Source organism: Hippichthys cyanospilos, chromosome 4, assembly GCF_059441005.1.
Source record: "Hippichthys cyanospilos isolate Australia breed blue-spotted pipefish chromosome 4, RoL_Hcya_1.0, whole genome shotgun sequence".
NCBI lineage: Eukaryota > Metazoa > Chordata > Actinopteri > Syngnathiformes > Syngnathidae > Hippichthys > Hippichthys cyanospilos.
The window spans coordinates 25,624,127-25,647,241 of record NC_142372.1 but is presented as its reverse complement, the minus strand read 5'-3'; the positions used below and the strand labels follow the sequence as shown (position 1 = coordinate 25,647,241).

At 39.3% G+C, this 23,115-nt stretch overlaps 1 protein-coding gene across 2 annotated transcripts in view; it reads left to right on the top strand.

The window, feature by feature from the left end:
• Nucleotides 1-1,050: 1,050 nt before the first annotated feature.
• nadsyn1 (NAD synthetase 1) overlaps nucleotides 1,051-23,115 on the top strand; it is a 40,515-nt gene continuing 18,450 nt past the window's right edge. Inside the window, exons 1-10 of one of the 2 annotated variants that reach the window (XM_088412768.1) lie at nucleotides 1,051-1,449; nucleotides 2,315-2,375; nucleotides 4,133-4,249; nucleotides 4,622-4,675; nucleotides 7,083-7,172; nucleotides 10,455-10,506; nucleotides 10,589-10,677; nucleotides 10,768-10,885; nucleotides 12,046-12,177; nucleotides 21,575-21,646. In XM_088412768.1, coding sequence (XP_088268894.1) covers nucleotides 1,365-1,449; nucleotides 2,315-2,375; nucleotides 4,133-4,249; nucleotides 4,622-4,675; nucleotides 7,083-7,172; nucleotides 10,455-10,506; nucleotides 10,589-10,677; nucleotides 10,768-10,885; nucleotides 12,046-12,177; nucleotides 21,575-21,646 — 870 coding nt within the window. In that variant the 5' untranslated portion in view covers nucleotides 1,051-1,364. The remainder of the gene's footprint in view (nucleotides 1,450-2,314; nucleotides 2,376-4,132; nucleotides 4,250-4,621; nucleotides 4,676-7,082; nucleotides 7,173-10,454; nucleotides 10,507-10,588; nucleotides 10,678-10,767; nucleotides 10,886-12,045; nucleotides 12,178-21,574; nucleotides 21,647-23,115) is intronic. The other variant, XM_088412769.1, reaches the window with a different exon arrangement.

Sequence of the window (23,115 nt, the reverse complement as noted above, 5' to 3'; positions counted from 1 at the left end):
TACTTATATTGTATGCTTGTATTCTATATGTATTCTTTAGGTTAGGTTCACACTGCAGCCTGAAGTAACCCAATTCAGATTTTTTTGAACCTATCCGACCTGTATATGAGCTTTTGTTGGCAGTGTGGATGACACAAATATGATTTTTTTTTTAAATGCAACTCATGTCACTTGGGTATGTGCTATAAAATTAGACACGTATCAGATGTTTTGATATGCGACTTCAGTCTGAAGAGGCAGTCAATCTGACTTGCACTTAGCAAACAAGCGACAAAAGTCACAATTTGGCGCTCATGGTGGGTGCCGGTTGTGAAAAAAAAACCAAAATGGCAGACAAGGCAAAGATGAATCAATGGAAGCATAGCGAGGTATTAATTAACATGGGTTGAGGTCTCATATGGAAACAGAGCAGTGTTTAAATCAAATTCAATACAATCGGAAGAGCGCGCTTACAGGCGGACCTGGCTCAATTACCAACAGAAAATAAAGAATAAATATAAGGAGGCAAAGGATTCAAATAAGCTCAGTGGTCAAGGTTGTGCTACCGGCCCTTTTTATGACCACTCGGACTGCATTTTAGAAGACTAGACTGTAAGTGATGAACAGCTGTGACCAAGAAAGGGCCTTCTCCCTAGCAGAAATCCCTGATCCCAGCTGTAGCTTTAATCTACAGGTGTTTTTTTTTCTACTGGCAGTGTTAATTCATTTGTTTCCAATGTTGCAGGACAACATTTTTATGATTGTATAATGTATAATTGTACTATATATATATATATGTATATATATATATATATATATATATATATATATATATATTAGAATGTTGGTCTGTTTTATTAGAAAACGAATCAGGAAACTTCACTAATCATTCTATTTTCCACATTCAAAATGGCAACCACATTGACGCACCATTCCGCCCATGGCGAGATTTAAGTATTGATACGTTTCGGCGCGTTCGGAAATTCACCCTGACTTCCGTGCGCTAGTGTTCGAATAAGTACAGCGCGATCCAATTCCGTTAATTTCTGAACATATCTTACGTTCTCAACCCGCGGCTGAGATTGAATTGTTGTTTTTTTCTGCTGTTTTCCCCGACGCGCTGGCTCTCCCTCAGAATGTGTTTTTTTAGTGCACATTGAATTTTCGAAAGGCACAGTTCACCGAAGCAGCGAATTTCCGAACTCAAAGTGCGCGTTTGGAGCATATTTCCGAACGCACCCTATGGTGCGAGGAAATCTGAAATGCACCCGCGGTGTCACGTCAGGGAGACATCTTAAATATTGCATGAAAACATATCAGGGAAATATTTAAGCGTAGTTTGTGGTAATCGAGCAATAGCTTTGCATAATTACTTTGCCAAGACAATGGGAAGGAAAGTTACTCTTGCTACGTGCTCGCTCGATCAATGGGCGTTGGAGTTTGACGGCAACTATGAGCGAATACTGAAAAGTAAGTGTGACCTGTAATCAGTGTGAGATGACTAATGTTTTGGATTTTGTTTGACCTCTTTCAACATCGTTATCAAGTAAAGAAGAAAACCTAATTAACACATATAATCTTTTTTGGTGTCACAGAATTGAATGTTTTAAAACAACGATAAAACCCTATACTGTACATATGGTTTTCATGGTTTATTTCAAGGGTGGCAGACTGGTTAGCATGTCCGTCTCACAGTGCAAAACTTGCGGGCTCGCTTCTAGCTCCAACATTTCTGTATAGAGTTTGCATGTTCTCCCTGTGCCAGCATGTGTTTTCTGCGCTTACTCCAGCATTCTTCCACATTCCAAAAACGTGCACCGTTGGTATATTGGGGAGTCCAAATTGTCTTTAGGCATGTTAGTGAGTGTGAATGATTGAAACACCACTTTCAGGGTTTTTTCTTTTTTTGGGCGAATTTGGGGGGAAAAAAACACTCAGGTTAAAAATGCATTGTAATGTATTGTGTTACTCTCATTTTTAACGAGTAAAAAAAAAAAATGTTATGCATTACATTACTACTACAGCAAAAAGTAATGCATTACAGTAATTACATTACTTTTTTAATGTATTACTCCCAACACTTGCGATTAGTCAATGATTAAAGTAATTGTTGGTAACAGCCCTAAAATAAATTCAAATGAGATGCTGTCGTGTGACCGTAAACGGGCAGTTCATGCCAGAAAACTCTCCGATATGGCAACGTTGAAATAATTCAGTCCGATTGCTTCTATTATTGGTGGAAAAAAGAAAAAGTTTCAATAAATGGTGGTCATTTTCTTTACCATGTCAACACCAGTCAACTGTGTTGTAATTCTTGTTCTTTGTCTTCTTACAGGCATTAAGATTGCCAAAGAAAATGGAGCAAAATACAGACTGGGCCCAGAGCTGGAAATCTGGTGCGATTTATTCAAATGTGCTCAAAATGTAATGTAATAGTGCTCAGGACAACATTTTACCATTGGTGTGCCATCAAGGCACTATTAGAAGCAAAGACCAATATCTATATCTTACATGAAATGTAATTTTTATCCAATAAGATTTCAGCTTAGATGTGTTTTGATGCGTGATGTTCATTTTTCGCAATGCCTTCACATTTTAAAGCAGTCATTGACCACACTTTCCTGCATGCACACATGCACTTGCACATTTGAAAGACTGTTATTTTAGCCAGTCAGATTCTAGATTACGCACCCCTACCTTCACGAAAGCCTTGTGACAATAGAGTTCCTCCATTCTCCAATTGGTTCTGTTACTTGTAGCTTCTGGTGCTTCTGGTGGGCTTACCTTTTTTGTGGAACAATCCACCAAATCTACAATTTGGTTCAGTTCTCTGTTTTGTGTTCTTGGTTTTCGGTTCCGTTCAGTATGTGTTGGGATTCACCCTGGCGGAAGAGAGGGTAGTCCCTCACTGCCTTCATGTAGGAGGATGGTCAGCACTTATGTCAGCACGTTGCAAGGGGTACTTTTGATCATTTATTTAACACAAAAAAATGGTCTGTCCTAAAGTTTATTGTTTTAGGCGATTTATTATTACCGTATTTTCCGGACTATAAGCCGCACCGGTATATAAGCCGCAGCAGTTAAAATTGACCAAAAAAAAACATCTTTTGCCACGGATAAGCCGCAATGGACTATAAGCCGTAGGTCATAAGATCAGATATTAATGCAAAAAGATGGTATATGAAAGTTAAAAAAAAAAAAAAAAAAAATTATTTATATGCAGTGTGTGCAATGTTCACTAAATTAAGCTATCAATTAAAAGATGGGAGACAGAATGCTGTTAAAGAGAGAATGTTGCAGTTGGTAGACAATTAAAAAAAATATAAAAATATAAAAAATAAAAATATAAAAAAATATAAAAAAAAAAAAAAATATATATATATATATATATATATATATATATATATATATATATATATATATATATATATATATATATATATATAATACATAAGTCTATGTACAAATCTAAAGCATCAAAGCTCTTTTGAAGGGCAGAATAATCTTATTCAATTTAGACATTTTTTAATAATATATTTTAAAACTCTTTTTGAGCACAGCCATTGATTCACATTTTTGCAGTTCTATTTCATAGTTGTTCCATAAACTGACTTCCTGAGCAGATACACACAATTGCTTGACCGGTGGGAAAAAAACAGCGGATAAGATGCACTGGATTATAAAGCGCAGCGCTCAAATCATGAGGAAAAAGTCGCACCTTATCGTTCGAAAAATACGGTAAATGTTTCAATGCCCTCTTCCACTGAGGTGTACAAGTATCCGTGGCTGGCAAACACTGCTTAAGGAGACCCGAATAGTTGGATACCAGATTTGTCGTTTAGATACCAATATTTTTCCCCCCATAGCCAGCTGACTACAGATAAAAATAGCCTTCTGTATAATTCTGGCTTTTTAAAACCATGTTTTATCATGTATTTTGTGAAATGGTACAGTCTCCTCTATCCATTGAGCTGTCCTTCTAGCTATTTGGCCGATCACACAATTCCAATTACTGTGGTACATTATCCATCTATGTATTTGTCACATCACACAGCTCTTATTACTGTACATGATGTTTTTCAAATGAAATGTATCAAAAAATTGGATTTTGTTTATATCTGACACCTCTCTTATAATTCTTAATTTTTTATAGTGGGTATGGTTGTGCAGACCACTTTCATGAATCGGACACATTGCTACACTGTTTTCAAGTTCTCAAGAAGCTTCTAGAATCGCCCATTACCCAAGACATTATCTGTGATGTTGGAATGTAAGTATTAACTCAGAGTTAAAAACAAATGTTCTTTATTCATTGCTTCCTGGCCACAAGTTATCTAGTATATGATATAATTTAAAATTTGAATTATGAAGTGCCTTCTTGTGAAGGGTTACAGTTTTTTTTTTCTGATGCAGGAAATGATTTAGGTCTTACCCAATAATCCTCATTTTCTACTTTGACACATTTGCAATACAAATTTTCGAAGACAAATTGATGTGTGGACAGAGACGGTTTCCTGTCAGATAAGATTAAGTAATATACCACTTTAATTCAGATGTTTGTGTTTCCTGGAGTGTATATGATAAATAAAGATGAGTCTGCAATTTAATAACAAACAATTGAAAATGTGTTTTATTCTCTTAGGCCCATCATGCATCGCAATGTACGGTACAACTGCCGGGTAATTTTTCTCAACAGGTAACTTTTAAAACTTGTTCAATAATGTGATAAGTGTGGAAGATGGAGAATGTGGTGCTGGATAACATTTTGATAGCTCATATGTAATGGCTCCCTCTAGGTCAGATGTCATTTTAAATCTCAATTTCCAGTGGACGTGTTTCAAATGTTAATGAGTAACATATGATCTGGTTGACCTTAACAGGACAGTGTACAGTGTGTAAAATTTTGATCATTTCATCAAAAAGGAGTGCATTAAATTGTTCTACATTTCAAAAACTTTCAAATTAATGTGTTCTTAATGATCAACAGTATGTTTTAAATCTAATCATAGGTCTGGGTGGAGGCGGAGGGGAGCAGAGACCAACCCGCAGAATTTATTTATTTATTTTCTTAAACGGGAACTTTTCTCAAACTAGAACATATCACCGGCGATTTCCTTCTTTTCAATCCATAATAGAAGAAGCCTCTGCATTTTGTTGTTGACCGAGGTCCGTCCCCTGGCAAGGAAATTCTTGCCCTTAGAAGATTGCCGAGCGTTTTCGGCCATACTCACAAGCAAGGTTAACTATGCGTGCGCCTCCTTCGTATTTTTTTATTATCTCTTGCTTCGTTTCTATTGTCATCATCCTCTTACTTCTTCCTTTACCGCCACTAGCAAATTTAGAAGCCATTTCTAACAGCTAAAGTTTGCAAAGTCTTCACAACACACCAACCAGCTGTGCCATCTAGCTAGATGAAGGCGTTCGGCCAATAGCATATCGGCATTTCTGTGATTGACGTGACGCCGGCCAATAGCATATCCGCATCTCCGTGACTGAGACCGGGACTGTGACCTTAATCGACCAATAGCATATCGGCATCTCCGTGACTGAGACCGTGACTGAGACAGTGACTGTGACTTTTTTAGACCTATATCATATCGGCGTTTCCGTGTCATGCCAGAATAATTACTTTTGATGACGCAGCAAAGCAAAAAAAAATAGTGCGGACACACTGACCGGCATGTTGGATTGTTCGTAAGACGAAAGGTTTGTGCGTAAGAGGGGGACAAAAAACGCCGCGGTCCACGTTCGTAAGATGAAAAATTCGTAGATTCGACTTACGAGCGTGGAACACGGAGATTTTTGTCCCCCAATTACGAGCAAACCTTTCGTCTTACGAACAATCCGACATGCCGGCCATTGTGTATGCAAATATATTTTCGCTTAGCTGCGTCAACAAGCAGTTGACGCTTGTGACAGTAACGTGAACGCTATTGCTCTTACAACGTCACAGTCACTGTCTCAGTCACGGTGTCAGTCACGGAGTCAGTCACGGAGATGCCAATATGCTATTGGTCGATTAAGGTCACCCGGTCTCACTCACGGAGATGCTATTGGTCACGTCAATCACAGAAATGCCGATATGCTATTGGCCGAACGCCTTTATCTAGCTTGATGGCACAGCTGGTCGGGATGGAAGGAAGGAGAGAAAATGAGTGAAAAACGGAAGGAAGGAATGTTGTGAAGACTTTGCAAACTTTATCTGTTAGACATAGCTTCTAAAATTGCTAGTAGCGGTAAAGGAACAAGTAAGAGGATGATAAAAATAGAAACGAAGCAGGAGATAATAAAAAAAAAAAGAGGGAGGCACACGCATAGTTAACCTTGCTCGTGACTATGGACGGAACCGCTCGGCAATCTTCTAAGGGCTAGACTTTCCTTGCCGGGGGATGGACCTCGCTCGACAACAAAATGGAGAGGATTCTTCTATTATGGATTAAAGAGAAGGAAATCGCCGGTGATATGTTTTAGCATCTCCGTGACTGACACCGTGATTGAAACTGTGACTGTGACATTGTAAGAGCAATAGCATATCAGCGTAACTGTGTTAACTTTGCGGGTTGGTCTCTGCTCCCCTCCGCCTCCACCCAGCTCAAGTCACATCGCTCCAAAGATAAATGTCATTTTTCCTTTGTATATGTTATTTAATTTAACTGTACAGTAGATTATGTTACTCATTTTTAATATGTGTATAAAGTCGTGATGTTTTTACCTAAGGTTTTTGCACGCGTTGCACGCATTCACTAATTAACATAGATTTGGATTGCCCGTCATACGAGCAGTTCGAGTTACGAGCGTAGCCGCTGAACGGATTAAGTTCGTAACCTGGGGGCCCACTGTATATGAACAAATACAATGGCCGGCATGTCAGATTTCTCGTAACAAGCTCTAACTATTGATTTTGATGACGTGGCAAGGCGAAAATATATGAACAAATACAATGGCCGGCATGTCAGATTGCTCGTAAGGCGAATGGTCTGTGCATAAGGGGGGGGACAAAAAACTCTGCGGACCACGCTCGTAAGTCGGCCGACTATATATATATATATATATATATATATATATGTACAACGAATCAATTTATTTATTCTCTATCCTGTTAGGCAAATCCTACTGATTCGGCCAAAGATGCTTATGGCCAACCATGGCGTTTACAGAGAGATGCGATGGTTCTCACCCTGGACAAAGTTTCGGTTGGTAATCGTATGGCTGAAGTGGCATGACTCAATTACACTTGAGATACAGTGTTTTCATCTATGAAATCCATCACTAAATGTAATTCACAATGCCAATCACTCGAGGGTATCACATGCTTACTTGAGAAAGTTGGTGGTGCCTGGAGCAGGACTCACCAATCCTGCTACTAGAGGGCTATATATCCAGCATATTTTCTGTGTAACCTGTTTTGACACACCTGGTTCATATGGTAAGGTCATCAGGAACCTATACAGAAGTCTGATAATAATTATGTCATTGAATCAGGATTGGTGACCCCTGAATTATTGGAATTAGGGCCACAACTGCTTTCTCCTGCTTAGAAAGCTGAGTGGTGTCCTTTATATCATTGTTGTTGTCCAGAGGCAAATAATATAATGTAAATGACTTAACTTTTTAGTTTAGCTTGCCAGTTAAATGTTGGTTAATTCAGTTACTTCACGGCGAGTCCCTGACTTTTGAGAGGTCTGTGTGGCTTCTGAAAAAGAATGAATAGAATTAGCCTATTCTAGTAATTTCTTTCTGTTTTTTTCAGTCATTGTTAATATGTGCCATACATTTTTTTTTTTACAAACATTGCCCAGTATATACGCCTTTGCTGTTTCGCAATATGTCGCAATGCACTTTTAAGACACAATACGCAGCACTAATGATTTCATAACACAAGGTTTGTGATTTTTCATAAATAGCTATTGCCAACAGGTTATTCTCCAAAATATCTGTTAACTGATTAATAACTGATTTTGAGGGTGTTACCTTTCACAAAAACCCATGAGACTTTGCACACACATAAGGCCTGGCTAAATCATCGATATTTGAAATGTACCTCGGAGCTCAGTAGGAAAAACACATGTGGTTCATTTGGAAAAATGGCATCCAATTGTATTTTGCTTACACTGTAGACACTCCTTCTTAACTCCTGGAAGCATAGCCATGACAAAGAGTCGTTGATAGGTAAGACTTGATCGCTTATTGGCTGTTGCCTGCAGCACCAGCTAGCACAGACAGCACTAGTTTATGAAAACGTTCTGGACTTTTTAATGATAACAAATATCCATGTTGCAGTTTTAGCAATGACAACAACGCTCTGGCATATCACTGACAGAGAGTGGTGGGCGCAAGGAATGACCCATTCAATGACTTTGACGTCACAGCCGTTCCCCAAATGGCATTATCCATTAAAACTTGATCGGTAACGGGAAAACGGCAAATAAAAGACTAGACACAACATGTGGAACACCGGATATTTATTTGGCACTTACAAGACAACAACAAATGGAGTACCAGATTAAACGTAAAAACATTGCTCCCTGTACTCATCAAGTCATGCTTTCAGGACCTCCTGAGGTAGTCTTTAAGTACAAAATGTTTACAAAATGGCTCAGAAAATGCTCCCTTGAATTTTTTTAAGGATGTTGTCTCAGTTCTATGTATCAACTAGATTTATGAAAATAGATAGGCACGTGTAGTAGGGCTCGGTAATAATATCAATATATTGCATTATGAAGTTTCACAATATGCATATCACAATAGGGCATTCAGTACCCCCCAGTGTGAACAAAAAAGCCTTTCCCTCTTTCTTACTTTCCCATACAATGAAAAATCCACCAGTTGCATAATACGAAATGTCTTTTTCTGCATTTGCCTTGCACTGAAATTCACTACGGTGAAAACAAGTCTGCAGCAAAAGTCTAGCTTGGTTTATGCTTGACGCTCTGGCACATGTTGTTGCAGCACTTTATACTCTGCAGTCAGACGATAGTCTTTCCCTGCAGTCAGACGATATTCTCCCATACTATAGGTGGCAGTAAATGGAGGCTACAGCATACAAGCAACACAATAGCAGAGGCAGAGAATCCTTGTAAATTCAAACAATTTAAAGTTTCCAAGGGTTTTTTTTAACAGACTCCTCAGCTTGTCAGGAGTTGTTTTAGATCACATCAAAACATAATAAAAAAATCTCAAAATTATATATACATATTAAAAATTGGTATCAAAATTGTACAGTAAGTGCTACTTATATGTATATAATATGCATGTATACAATTAAATAACTCCATAAATAAAAAAATATATACAGGCTTTATTTACCTTTGAGTGACATGACGAGCTTGTTATGGCCATATTCCCTAGTGAGGGTAGCCTAGCCTAGCCTAGGCGTATTTCTTGATTAGCTCCAGCTTTGTTTCCATATAAATCATCTTGTTACTTCTCTTTAACATCACTAGCAATGTTGGGACCCATGGCTAACCAATTAACGTTTGAATTAAACACTAAAATGCACAAAAAATATGATATTGTAATCGCTCGCACGAGAAAGAAGCTTTACCATTCCGCCATTTTTAACGAGTGATGCCAACCAATAGCAGACCAGCATCTTAGTAGTTACGGGACACTGACCAATAGTAGACCAGTATCTTCGGGAGTCGTGACGCTGACCAATAGCAGATCAGATCATTGTAGTGACGTATTCAGTGATGCGTGTATAGACGTACAGTATGAGCGTGGAGCGACTTGCAGTCACGCGCGCACACTGATTGGTATGTTGGAGGTGTCATAAGGTGAAAGAAATGGCGTCAAAAGGGGACAAAAAAACGTTGCAGTTCATCTCGTAAGGTGAAAAAAAAACGTAAGGCAGGGACGTCGTAATCCACTGTAGTTTAATTTTGCTCCGAATGATGCTTAGATCTTAAACATGTCGACTCACGGAGTTCATGATTTTTTTTGTAAAATGATTTTGCTGTGCCAACATGTTATTATCCAAGAAAATCACTATTTTTAAGGGTCTTGACAAACGCAAAAACATATGTAACTTTTCACACCCATAAGGCATGGCAAAATCATCAGTATCTTATTCAATTATTGCACAAATTTGACAAAATATCTCAGCAGCACCACTACAAATTTTAAGCCCTACTCTCAACATAAGTGACGTCTTTACTTTATTAGGGGTGGGTCACTTTGTTCGGTCTTAACAACGATTTTTATTACGTGGCTAAAAAATTATTAATCAGTAGCAGCATATCACTCTTCAAATATTTTTTTAATCTCTTTTCAAATGAGGAGAGGCTGGTTAACACAAGTTTTATATCCAGGACTTATTGTCAGTCAACCATTCACAATCACAGTCATGCCCTTCATTTCACATGTGATTTTCTAACCACGGGAGGATGCCTATGTGTCTGTGGAGGACCTAATCATGTGACAGTTCACATTTGAAAATGCTGAAAATGACTTTGCCCATCTTTTCTATCTTAAAGGACAGTAGAGGAGTACTTTCTGCCAAGAATGATCCAGCAGGTCACAGGGCAGGTAAATAAACTATTACTTGCATGTAGCTATGACATGTGATTGTGTGCTTTCAGTATAGTGCCAAACTGACTGTGGTCTTCAGGATACAGTCCCTTTTGGAGACTGTGTGCTCTCCACTAAGGATACCTGTATTGGTACAGAAATGTGTGAAGAGTTATGGCACCCTTCAAGGTAACGAAACATATTCTTTAACAATATTTAGTCGTATAAAAGAAGCAATAGTTTTATATCATTTACTTTTTGATGAATGACTTCTTTTAGCCCTCATAGTCAGATGGGTCTTGATGGAGTTGAAATATTTACTAATTCCTCTGCAAGCCACCATGAGCTCTGCAAAGCAGAACGAAGACTCAGCTTGATCAAGTCAGCCACCAACAAGGTAGATCAACTGATTTTTATTTTTTATTATTATTTTTTTTCATGGGTGGCTCGGTGGAGCAGTGGTTAGCACGTTCACCTCACAGTGCTAAGGTCAGGGGCCTGAGTTCAAATCCACCTCGCCCTGGCCTTCCTGTTTGGCGTTTGCATGTTCTCCCCGAGCCCGCGTGGTTTCTCTCTGGGCAGTCTAGCTTCCTCCCACACTCCAAAGCGTGGCAGGTGTATTGGACATACCTAATTGACCTGAGGTGTGATTGGGTGCGTGAATGGTTGTTCTTCTCTGTGTACCCATGTGTGTGGAATAGAATGCAACTTTATTGTCATTGTACATTAGAGCTGTCACGAGAGATTTTTATTCGAATAGTCAACTAATGGCGACTCTTATTTTGAAACAAAAATATTTTTGGTTCAAATTTGCTAAAGCACAGATGCAGATTCTAAATAACGTCATGGGCCTTTACTTCACCTCAAAGACAATATAGTATTTATGAAAATTCACCAAATAAAATGAATCACAATAAATCACAGGGATTAAAATGATTTAAATAAAACTGCAATATATATTTAAAGAGAACAAATGCTACTTACTTGCTTGCTACATTACTAAGGAAAAACATGAATAGTAAATACTGTACTGTCAAGCATTCATATCAGCAAGACCAAGAGCTCATCAAACCTAACGGCAAGATCCTTCTCTAGAGAATGAACATTAGACAGTCAGCCTTTCCCCATACCAGTAGTAAACCCTGGAACACACTGTTCTCGGAAATAAAATCCATCTTGGACTTTTAAAATGGTCGCTTCTGATAGCGAGAGCTTGCAAAGTCGTGCAGGGAGGGCTGGTGAGTGTTGATCACCCTCTGCATTACCCGTCTTAACATTTTGGTTATTTTACTTTTTTTTTTTTCCCCCCCGATTTCTTTCCAGGACATCAATCAACATATGGTACACCTATCTTCTCCAGATGTTACAAATTTTATTCTGATGTACATACCAACGAATGAAAGTTGAGCTGTATTTAACAATAAAGTCGGTAATGATTAGACTGTAGCAATATATAGTACTGTACATTGCTCTAACCAATCAATCTGGTGTTAAGTTTTCATAGGTCTTATGTTTGTCATTCTACTTAAAGTCTGAGCAATTTGAGTGCACTTGCAGAGTGGAGGGATCTACTTGTATGCAAATCAGAAGGGATGTGATGGAGACAGACTGTATTATGATGGATGTGCCATGGTGGTCGTTAATGGTGACGTTGTGGCACATGGAGCACAGTTTTCCTTAACTGATGTGGTAAGTCCTTTCACTATCCTTTAGAGTGGTATCTGATTATATACTTTGTTTCTTCATGCTCACACTCAAAATTGATAATAGGCTCTTCACTTTACTAAAAAGAGAAGCTGGAGTCTATTGAGCAATTCTTGACAAGCACACAGAGAATATTAAGTTCCAAACACAAACCCAGATTTAACCCAGAATCATAATCTGATTATTATGATTGTGTGAACAAAGTTTATCTAAATTTCTGTTCTTGCCAAGGGCTGGATAAATATTTGTTTGTTAGTTGGTATGGCTCATTGCCCAATGGGCATTTGTGTCACTGCCCCTTTAAGAAAGGTGAGATAGGTGCATGTTCCCATCCCTTTAAGAGGGTTGGGGCCTGCAACACAGGTGGCCAATTAGGACTAATTGTTGAATTTGAGCCACACAGTTTCTTTACCGTAGTCTTTGCTACTTAATTAAAATATTGCTGTAACACGCAAATTGACTGTAGAATAAAGTTTGTTATCTTACATTATTATGATTCTCTAATCATCCAGAGGTGAGGAAGGTTGTGGGCAGCGCTACCTCAGTTGGAAATCAGACATATATTGTCTTTTATACAATATTTTTGTTCATGGCTTCGGCTCAGGAAGGCAGTTGCTTGGATGCTGAAATTTAAGAACTTTCTGACAAAGTTGTGCCAGAAAAGAAAAGACTTGAAAAATACCCTTGCTTACCACATGAGTGTGATTAAGGAAGGAAAGGTTTCAAAGCAGAGCTCTCAAGAACAGACTAGTCAGCTCACAGTGACTAACTTAAGTCGTACAGTGCCAAGCATTGAAACGGCAACCCTTAGTGCTAGCCGAATTTTTTTTTATGAATTTTTCAAGGCCAATGAAATTTTGAATTGTATTACTCTGCAGACCTGTCTGCTAACATATGAAATATTGGATTCCATTCTTCACCTAGAAAAAGAGACTAAGATTCTATCTTATTCTGGCCTTTCGTAATCACTGTTTGAAAATAGGTCATTTGAGTGAGACCAAGCTGTGTAAAGATATGTTTTCTGCACAACAGTGATTTTGACACAAAAAAGTTTTTTTAGTAGTATCTGAAACATCTCAACAGTCCTTCTCTTCGTATATATATATATATATATATATATATATATATATATATATATATATATATATATATATATATATATATATATTAGTGTTTTGCTGCTGTCGCTGTTTTGCTGCTGTCGCTGTTTTAGCCTTAGCTGGAGAGACGAACGATATTTTTTTCTTTTTTTATTTTTCTATTTTTACCACCACCCGTCGGACCTGTGTTCGTCGTTGTTTTTTCTTCTTTTTCCTTCATTTTTGAGGACTGCTTCCATTCTTCGATAGCTAGTGATTCGCCGTTTCTCTGAACAGCCCCTAGCTCCGTTCGTCCTCGTGCAGCTCTGCTAGCGTAAGTATGTCGCTCGGCTGTACTAAGGTAAGCATCGCTCCGTGCACCTCCACCTCATCTGTCACTTGCGACACCTGCGTTATTCTTTTGGAGAGGCTTTCTCTCCTAGAGGGCCGTGTCCGTCAGCTAGAGCAGAGTAGTCTGATAATCGTAGATCAGACGGACACATCTGATAATGACAATGCGGGCCGTAGCCCTCCCGCAATGCCGCTAGCGTCGGCTAGTGTGGGTCGTAGCCTACCCGCTCGTCCGGCTAGCATTAGCCCTAAGAAGCCTGCTAGCCGCGGTGAGCCTGTTCGGACGCATAATCGTTTTAGCCCCCTCGCTAGGCAAACTCCTCCTCAGTCTACTGGCTCCTGCACTTTAGTTATAGGGGACTCCCATCACCCGTAACATCAAGCTTAAAAAGCCAGCCACTGTAATGTGTATCCCTGGGGCCAGAGCACCCGACATTGAAGCTAACCTTAGGGAGCTGACACGCAAGAGGGCTAGACACCAGTCTAGTGCAAACAACACTAGCTACTCGGACATAGTGATACACGTCGGCTCCAACGATACTAGAATGAGGCAGTCTGAGATTACAAAGAAGAACATAGCTAGGACTTGTAATCTCGCTAGAAAGATGAGTCGGCATCGAGTTATTGTCTCTGGCCCTCTGCCTGCGAGAGGCAATGATGAGAGGTTTAGCAGATTATTCTCGCTTAACCGATGGATGGCTGGTTTCTGTAAAGAGCAGGGTTTCCAGTTTGTAGATAATTGGCCCTCTTTCTGGGGCCGGCCCGACCTGCTGAGAATGGATGGCCTTCACCCTAACTGGAAAGGCGCCATTACTCGTTCTAGAAACATAGATTACTGTTTAAGCCTTCCATGACTTCCCACATTAGAGCATGTCGGGTCGCAGGCGAGTAGCAAGCCTGCTAGAACGGGTGTGGAGTCGTTAAGGCTAGAGTTAACCGGCACTAGGCTGGACTGTTACAACACACATAGCATACTTAGTCTAGGTCACTGCAATCCACACACTGTTTCAATACCTAATGCTGAATGCCCTAATGATAAGACTTCTGCTGAGGTGGTGTGGATTAAGGAAAAGAGCCCTGCCTCTCTAATCAGTAAGACTAGTGACAAAGTGCCTAGGCGGAATATTAGCATCAATACGCGCGCTGTAGTCGTCAACAATCGAATTCCTACTTTACTAACATTGCGAAGAGGTTTTAATTACTCAAAATACAGAGCAAGCCCCAGCCATAAAAATCTTGTTGGTATTAGTACTACCAACTCGAGGACTCAGAATAGTCCGGGAAAAATGTCCCAGTTTAAATTCGGCTTTATAAATATTAGGTCACTCCCTTCAAAAGCCCTTCTTGTAAACGATCTTATTACAGATCAAAATCTTAACGTGCTTGGTCTCTGCGAAACCTGGCTAAAACCAAATGAATTCCTACCATTAAATGAGGCCTCACCCGCAAACTTTGTGGGCTCACATGTTGCCCGTCCTTGTAAAAAAGGGGGGGGTGTCGCCCTAATTTCAGAATCTGATTTTAGGCTTAGCACGAGCACGAGTCACACTTTCAAGACATTTGAGGCTCTCGTTATGCGATCGAGCTCCTCACCACCATTCTGTGTGGTAGTTATTTACCGTCCTCCTGGCCCATACTCTGGATTCTTAGATGAATTCCCTGAACTTATGGCTGACTTAATAACTCACACAGATAATATATTAATTATGGGTGACTTCAATATTCATATGAACTCCCCACTAGAGCCACTTACTGTAGCTTTTCAAGCAATAATCGATGCATTTGGCTTTACATAAATAATAAAAGCAGCAACACACCAGAATGGTAATATCTTAGACTTAGTGCTAACACATGGCCTAACTGCCTCAAACGTCACAATTCTGCCGCTTTCTAACGTTATGTCTGATCATTATCTTATAACATTTGAAGTCCTAGCTCAGTGTGGTCTTGTTGTCCACAACCAAGGCTTTAAGAGCCGTGATATAAATTTTTTAACCACTGCTGCACTTTCTGAATTACTGCCTTCCGCAACTGGCTCAGTCGATAAGCTCGCGAATGATTTTAATTCGGTTCTTTTAAATTCCCTTAACTATTGCGCCGCTGAAACTTAAAACTCGTTTGAAGCGGCACACTCCATGGTTTACGGAGGAAACGCGTATGTGTAAATTGTTAAGTAGACAACTTGAGCGTAAATGGCGAACAACTAAACTCGAGGTTTTCCGTCAGGCCTGGTGCGATAGCTTGCTGAAATATAAAGAGGCTCTTAGGTTAGCAAAAACCAATCACTTTTCCAAAATGATTAGTCTTAATAAAAACAACCCAAAGTATTTATTTGAGACGGTAGCGCAGCTAACACAGCAGCAGCAGGTTAATCATAATCATAATTCCCTCCATTCAGCACACGATTTCATGCAATTCTTTACTCAGCGGATTCAGCTAATAAGGGAAGAAATAAAAAAGGCAGCGCCGCTCACCACCTCGACTATGAGTGTTGATGCTAGTTCGGACAATCAGGTTCATGAAAGTCTGGCTACCCTGTCCCAGTTTGATTTAGTATCCCTGGAGTGTCTTACACAACTAGTTAATGCAGCAAAGCCGACGTCCTGCATGCTCGACCCGCTTCCAGGCAAACTCGTCAAAGATTTATTCCCGGTCTTAGGGTCATCTGTCTTGAATATTATCAACCTGTCACTCTCCTCTGGCATTGTACCTGAGACTTTTAAGACGGCTGTCATTCAACCATTACTTAAGAAACCTCACCTAGATCCTGAAGATCTCTCTAACTATAGGCCAGTGTCACACCTTCCGTTTATCGCCAAAATTCTTGAGAAAGTTGTAACACAACAGCTTAGCGATTTTATGATAGACAACAATAGATTTGAACTCCTTCAGTCAGGTTTTAGGGCCAACCACTCAACTGAGACAGCCCTAGTAAAAGTGACGAATGATCTTCTATTAGCCTTGGATTCCAACGTCTCATCAGTATTGTTACTGCTTGATCTTAGTGCCGCATTTGACACTATTGATCATCATATTCTTATAGAACGTCTTAGATCATGTGTTGGTATCTCGGGATCAGCACTTTCTTGGTTCAGATCTTACATCCTGGGAAGGACGCATAGTGTTTCTTATGGTGATGCGATCTCTGAGTCTTTCTCCGTCTCATGTGGTGTCCCGCAGGGGTCAGTACTTGGTCCCTTATTGTTCAACATCTACATGATTCCTCTCGGCGATATTATACGCAAACATGCTATTAGTTTTCATTGCTATGCTGATGATACCCAACTCTATATGCCCTTAGAAATAACGGATCCGTGCAAGTGCAGTAAACTGGAGGCTTGCCTTGCCGAGATTAAACAATGGATGTCTTCCAATTTTCTGCTTCTCAACCCTAATAAAACTGAGATGTTATTTATTGGCCCTGCTCATCATCAGCACTTGCCTAAGAATACCACGCTGAACCTAGAAAACTGTATTATTTCCCAAAGTAGTTCTGCAAAAAATCTCGGCGTGATATTTGACTCCACTCTCTCCTTTCGAACACATATTAATAACATGACAAGAACAGCGTTTTTTCACCTCCGCAATATAGCTAAAATTCGCCCTATTCTTTCTCTTAGCGATGCAGAAACATTAATTCATGCATTTGTTACGTCGCGCCTAGACTATTGCAACATTTATATTGTTTTCTGGACTTCCCATGTCCTACATTAAAAGCCTGCAGTGTGTACAGAATGCAGAGGCGAGACTATTGACAAGGACGAGAAAGTTTGATCATATTACTCCGATTCTAGCTGACCTGCATTGGCTTCCAATACACGTGAGATGTGATTTTAAGGTGCTGTTAATTACTTATAAAATTCTACACGGTTTAGCTCCTTCCTATCTCGTCGACTTAGTATCACCTTATGTTCCGCCCCGACAACTTCGATCGCAAAATGCCGGTTTGCTATCGACCCCACGGGCTAAAAAGAAGTCTGCGGGATCAAGGGCAATTTCCATTCGCGCGCCAGTACTATGGAATGCCCTACCTATGGAAGTTCGCGCAGCCACCTCAGTAAAAATCTTTAAATCCCGACTAAAAACACATTTATATTCAAAAGCATTTTGTTAATTTAGCCTGTCTGTAGCCTTCTTCTTTTTTCTTTTTTCCTGCCCCCCTCTTCCGGCTGGGAGAGGGGGCTAGCTAGATGGTGAGGGTTGACTTGACCGCCTCCATTGGGTCCTGCGTGAGTCGACCATCACGGGTTAGGAATTCTGCCGTCTGCAGTCCACCTGGCTGGAATGTGGGATGGTTCCTGCCCAATGGCCTTGCCTGCTGTCAAGACATCACTGCACTATATAGCACAATATGTTTTCTGTAATTTATGTTGTTTCTGTGTCTGGTACATGCAGCATCCACTTCAACCTGTGGGCCTGGAAGGGGGCTCCTCCCACCTGTGGTCCCTTCTGGAGGTTTCTGATTTTCCCCAAATTTGGGGTTTTTGAGTTTTTCCTTCCCCTTCTGGGAGCTTTGACAGGGGATGCTGTTGTGTACCCTATACTGAAAAGATGTCTCTGTACGACCTCTTTTCATTTTGTGAAGCCCTTTGAGACTTCGGTGATTTACGGCTATATAAATAAAATTTGATTGATTGGATTGATATATATATATATATATATATATGTATATATATGTATATGTATATATGTATATGTATATATATGTATATATGTATATGTATATATACATATATATGTATATATATATATATATATATATATATGTATATATATATATATATATATATGTATATATATATATATATATACACGTATATGTATATATATATGTATATGTATATATATATATGTATATATATATGTATATGTATATATATATATATATATATATATATATATATATATATGTATGTATATGTATATATATATATATATGTATATGTATATATATGTATATTATATATATATATTGTATATATATTGTATATATATATATATATATATATATATATATATATATATATATATATATGTATGTATATATATATATATGTATGTGTATATATATGTATGTATATATATATATATGTATGTGTATATATATATATATATATATATATATATATATATGTATGTGTATATATATATATATATATATATATATATATATGTATATATATATATATATAATATATATATATATATATGTATATATATATATATATATAACATATATATATGTATATATATATATATATATGTATATGTATATACATATATACATATATATATATATATATGTATATATATATATATATATATATATATGTATATATATATATATATATATATATATATATATATATATATATATATATACGAAGAGAAGGACTGTTGAGATGTTTCAGATGCTACTAAAAAACTTTGTGTCAAAAAAAAAAAAAAAAATATATATATATATATATATATATATATATATATATATATATATATATTTATGTTAGGTTTGAGAGTGGGCTCAATACCCCCGGAAGTGACCCGAGGAGAGGTGTAAATAACAACTCTGAGGACTCGGGAGGGGGAGGTGATTTATGATATCAAATTAAAGCCTTCTCTAATCAAATCTAAGTTTAACAAGACTGTATAAACATTTACATATTTTATATTTCTGTGTCTGCAGAGGTTACATTAACAGACAATTTTCCATCATTGATGGAGTTGACGGGGAACATTTTAAGGCCATTTGTCATTGGTGCACACTTGCTTAATTACGTGGAGAAATACTGCAGCCCACTAGGCTTTAAATAGAATAATGCAAATCAAATAAATGGGAAAAGATATATTAAGATTATTAAGAGGGCGGCGTTCACGTGCGCAGAGCATGCTCTGGCTCTGCGGCTCGTGTAGTATTAAATAGCAATTACCTTACAGCGCCTTCTCTGTTTTATCCAAATTATTTATTTCATAACAAATACTCCTTAGTTTAGTATCCACATTCCACGCATCATTTTAGTATACATTTTGATAAACATATATTTATTAAATAAAAAAAGTCAGCGAGATAGAAGCCCGACCTGACCCGAACGTAATGAATGACATTTTAGTGTAAACTCTCCAATGTTATCATGTTCGATCATGTACAGATCTGACTTTAATTAAACGTCCAGGCCTCAACTAATAAGACCGCAGCTGCGTAGGACTTCAAAGGAAAGGGCTAGCTGTTTACTTGCTGTACAGTGTATAAGTTTTAATCATTTAAGATTGAAGTAAATGAGTGTTCCACGTCCGAGCAGGGCCCGTAGCAAGTGCATTTATAGTTACCTCGTCTGTCTAGCATGCAAGAAGAAACCTCACAATGTGTCATCGCAATACAGTATAGCTTTTTTTTTTTCCCCTAAAAAAATCCATGAAAGACCGAGGGCGCGAAAATCGAAGCGCAAAGTTGCGAGGGATCCCTGTAAACCTTTCCTCTCACTCTCCAGTGTGTGTGAGGACAGCTTCCTCTTCAAGGCAGATGCCAATATATGTCAAATTTCCAAATATTGGCACCGATTATCAGCCCGGCCGATAATTGGTCGATCTCTATGTTCGACTTAGACCAGGGCTATCCAAACTCAGTCCTCAAAGATCATTATCAGGATCGTTATTAGGCTTACCGTATTTTTCAGACTATAAGTCGCGTTTTTTTTTCATACTTTGGACGGGGGTGCGACTTATACTCTGGTGCGACATATGTGTGAAATTATTAACACATTAATACATCATTTCACATGTTATTTTCACACTAAACCGTAAGAGGGCGCTCTAGGCCTGTGTTAATCATTTCAACAATGCCGGTAATTTATAAAAACAACTGAGAAGGGCTGAACTAAAATGGCACCGATGAGTCTGACGTAAGCGACGTCGAAGAGGAAGTGGCAAAACGTTTACCTCCCGAGTTGCATTTTTTGGCTGGTGCGACTTATACTCCGGAGCGACTTATAGTCGGTATACTGTAAATACGGTATACTGAGCTTGCTGATCAGCTGATGATTTTAGTCAGGTTTGTCGAAGAAAGAAAGCTGGAAAACTTGGAGGGTACCGGCCCTCAAGGACCGAGTTTAGACACCCCTGAATTAGACCTACAAAAACTGGTAGACATATGTAACACCGAAGACATACAAAAAATTCAATTGCAGCAATTTGTTATCATGGGCAATGTCAGTGAGACCTGCATAGCATTATTAGAAGGAACCCCCATCCCTTCCCCAATCAGAACCTGTGTGGTGTTCTGTTGTTAGATTACTGTGCTCATCACGGACTGTCGATAACAAACATCATGGTCAAGCATATAGATTTCCTTATTTGCACATAGCACCAGGGCGCCGCAGTTCGGTGGTCGACTTTGTGGTTGTGTCATCGGATTTGTGGTTGCATTTTTTTTTGTTTCTATCAACTGATCATCACCTGCTGGCATGTTGGCTTTGGTGGGAGATGATGCCAGTCTGCCCGGCAGCCTCAAGCGTGTTGTAAGGTTCTGCTGAGAACATTTGACAGAGTTTCGTCAGAAGTGGTTGAAACACGGATGGCCGACAGAATTTCTCTCATGCCCTGAGGGAGGTGGTGGGCACTGAGTCTGATTGGACAATGCTCCATGCCTCTATTGTTGAGGACGCCAATTGGAGCTGCGGCCGTAAGGTGGTCAATGCATGTCATGGCAGCAATGCCAGAATACACTGGTGTCCACAAAGCATGCTGTCTTGCTGAAGAAGACAATTCTGGCTGCCCTTGATCAGGCTGTCTGTCTGGCTTGATCTGCTTGTGACCCACCTTCTTTATTTGTTTGCTTTTAGTTTGAAGTTAATCTTTGTTTGTCTATGTTTGTAATTCAGATGAAAACCAGGTAAAATCTACTGATCAATTTATGATTATGATTTATGATTTTTACGGTGAATGTCATTGTTTTTTAGGAGGTGATAACAGCCACTTTGGACCTAGAGGATGTGCGCTGCTATAGAGGAGAGTCATGTCAGCTACAAATGGTAAGCAAGTTTTATAAACTGTAACTTTGAACTCCAAGAATACACTTGTAGTTCTTGAGCAAGCTTGTTTGTTAATCTGAACTCTTTCAGTGCCAAGCGTTATCCAAAAAGGACACTCCTGGAGTGCCAGTCGAATTCAAACATTTCGACTCATCCTTCAAGGATGTGTGCTCTGTATAATTAAACATGGGTGGTACCATAAAAAAAATTGGATTACAATATTTTCCTAGAAAAAGGCCAATAAGATACCTTATTCTGTTCTTTAGTACTTCGCTGTTTGAAAATGGATAATATGGGTTACACTAAGCTATTTTGAACATCCACCACCAATTGCTCAATACATATTGTCAGTTTTGTCTCCATTATTTGGCCTACCATAACACATGCTTTGCCGGATATGGTGGAAAATGTTTTTATTAAGATCTGCTTTACAAATTTTAAATCTGGTTGATTATATGTAAAAAGCTCAATGCGGCAGAAAATACCTCGCCAAGGGCCCCAGTGGAGCCAAGGGCCTTCGTGCATTGCACCAGCTGCACCAAAGTATTCTGCCTACCGGCTCACAATGTCCTGAGTTTAGGTCAGCAGGGCCTCATCTCCACTGTACACAGTGTTAATGGTGCACTGCTTTCCCCTCTTGAGACGCCGGATGGTGGACCAGAATTTCCCCAAAGCCGTCCTAAACCGCCTCAACTTAGCTCCTCTCAAACCCGAGATTTTGTTTCAGCGACAGCCAAAGCCACACTCCGCATGGCCAGTTGGTACCTGTCCCATAGGCCAAAAAGGCCCAATAGGACTCCTTCTTCAGTCTGACTGCATCGCTTACCGCTGGTGTCCGCCAGGGGGTTGCCACCAAGACAGGCACCAACCACCTTTACAGCCACAACTCCAATCAGCCGCCACGACAATTCTGTCCAAAAAATTCTGTCAAATTCTGTCGAAAGTGGGAGTTGAAACTCAGAGCTTCTGGGGGGAGCCTGACTTTCCCAGCAATCCCTTACAATACATTTGGGTCCTCCAAGGTATCCTCCCCCGCCATTACTAAATAGTGATCAGTTGACAGTCCGCCCCGCTCTTCACCTGTGTCCAAAACATGCGGCCACAAATCCGATGATATGACCGCAGTTGATTATCGAACCATAGCCTTATGTTTGAACATGGTGCTTGTTATGGACAATCTACTATGAGCACAGAAGCCCGATAACAAAGCACAGCTCGGTTTCAGATGGGAAGAGCCTTTCCTCCCAATCACGCCCCTCCAGGTCTCATTGTCATTGCTTAGGGAGTCCCCAGAGGATTCCCTCTCCAACACGGCTTCCAGGGAATCCTAAAAGGGTGGGCACTCTGAGCTGTTGTTTTGTGCATAGGCTCAAACAACAGTCAGGACCTATCCCCCACCTGAAGGAAGAGGAAGGGTATGCTTTCGTCCGCTGGGGTGAACTCCAATATACAGGCGCTGAACTGTGGGG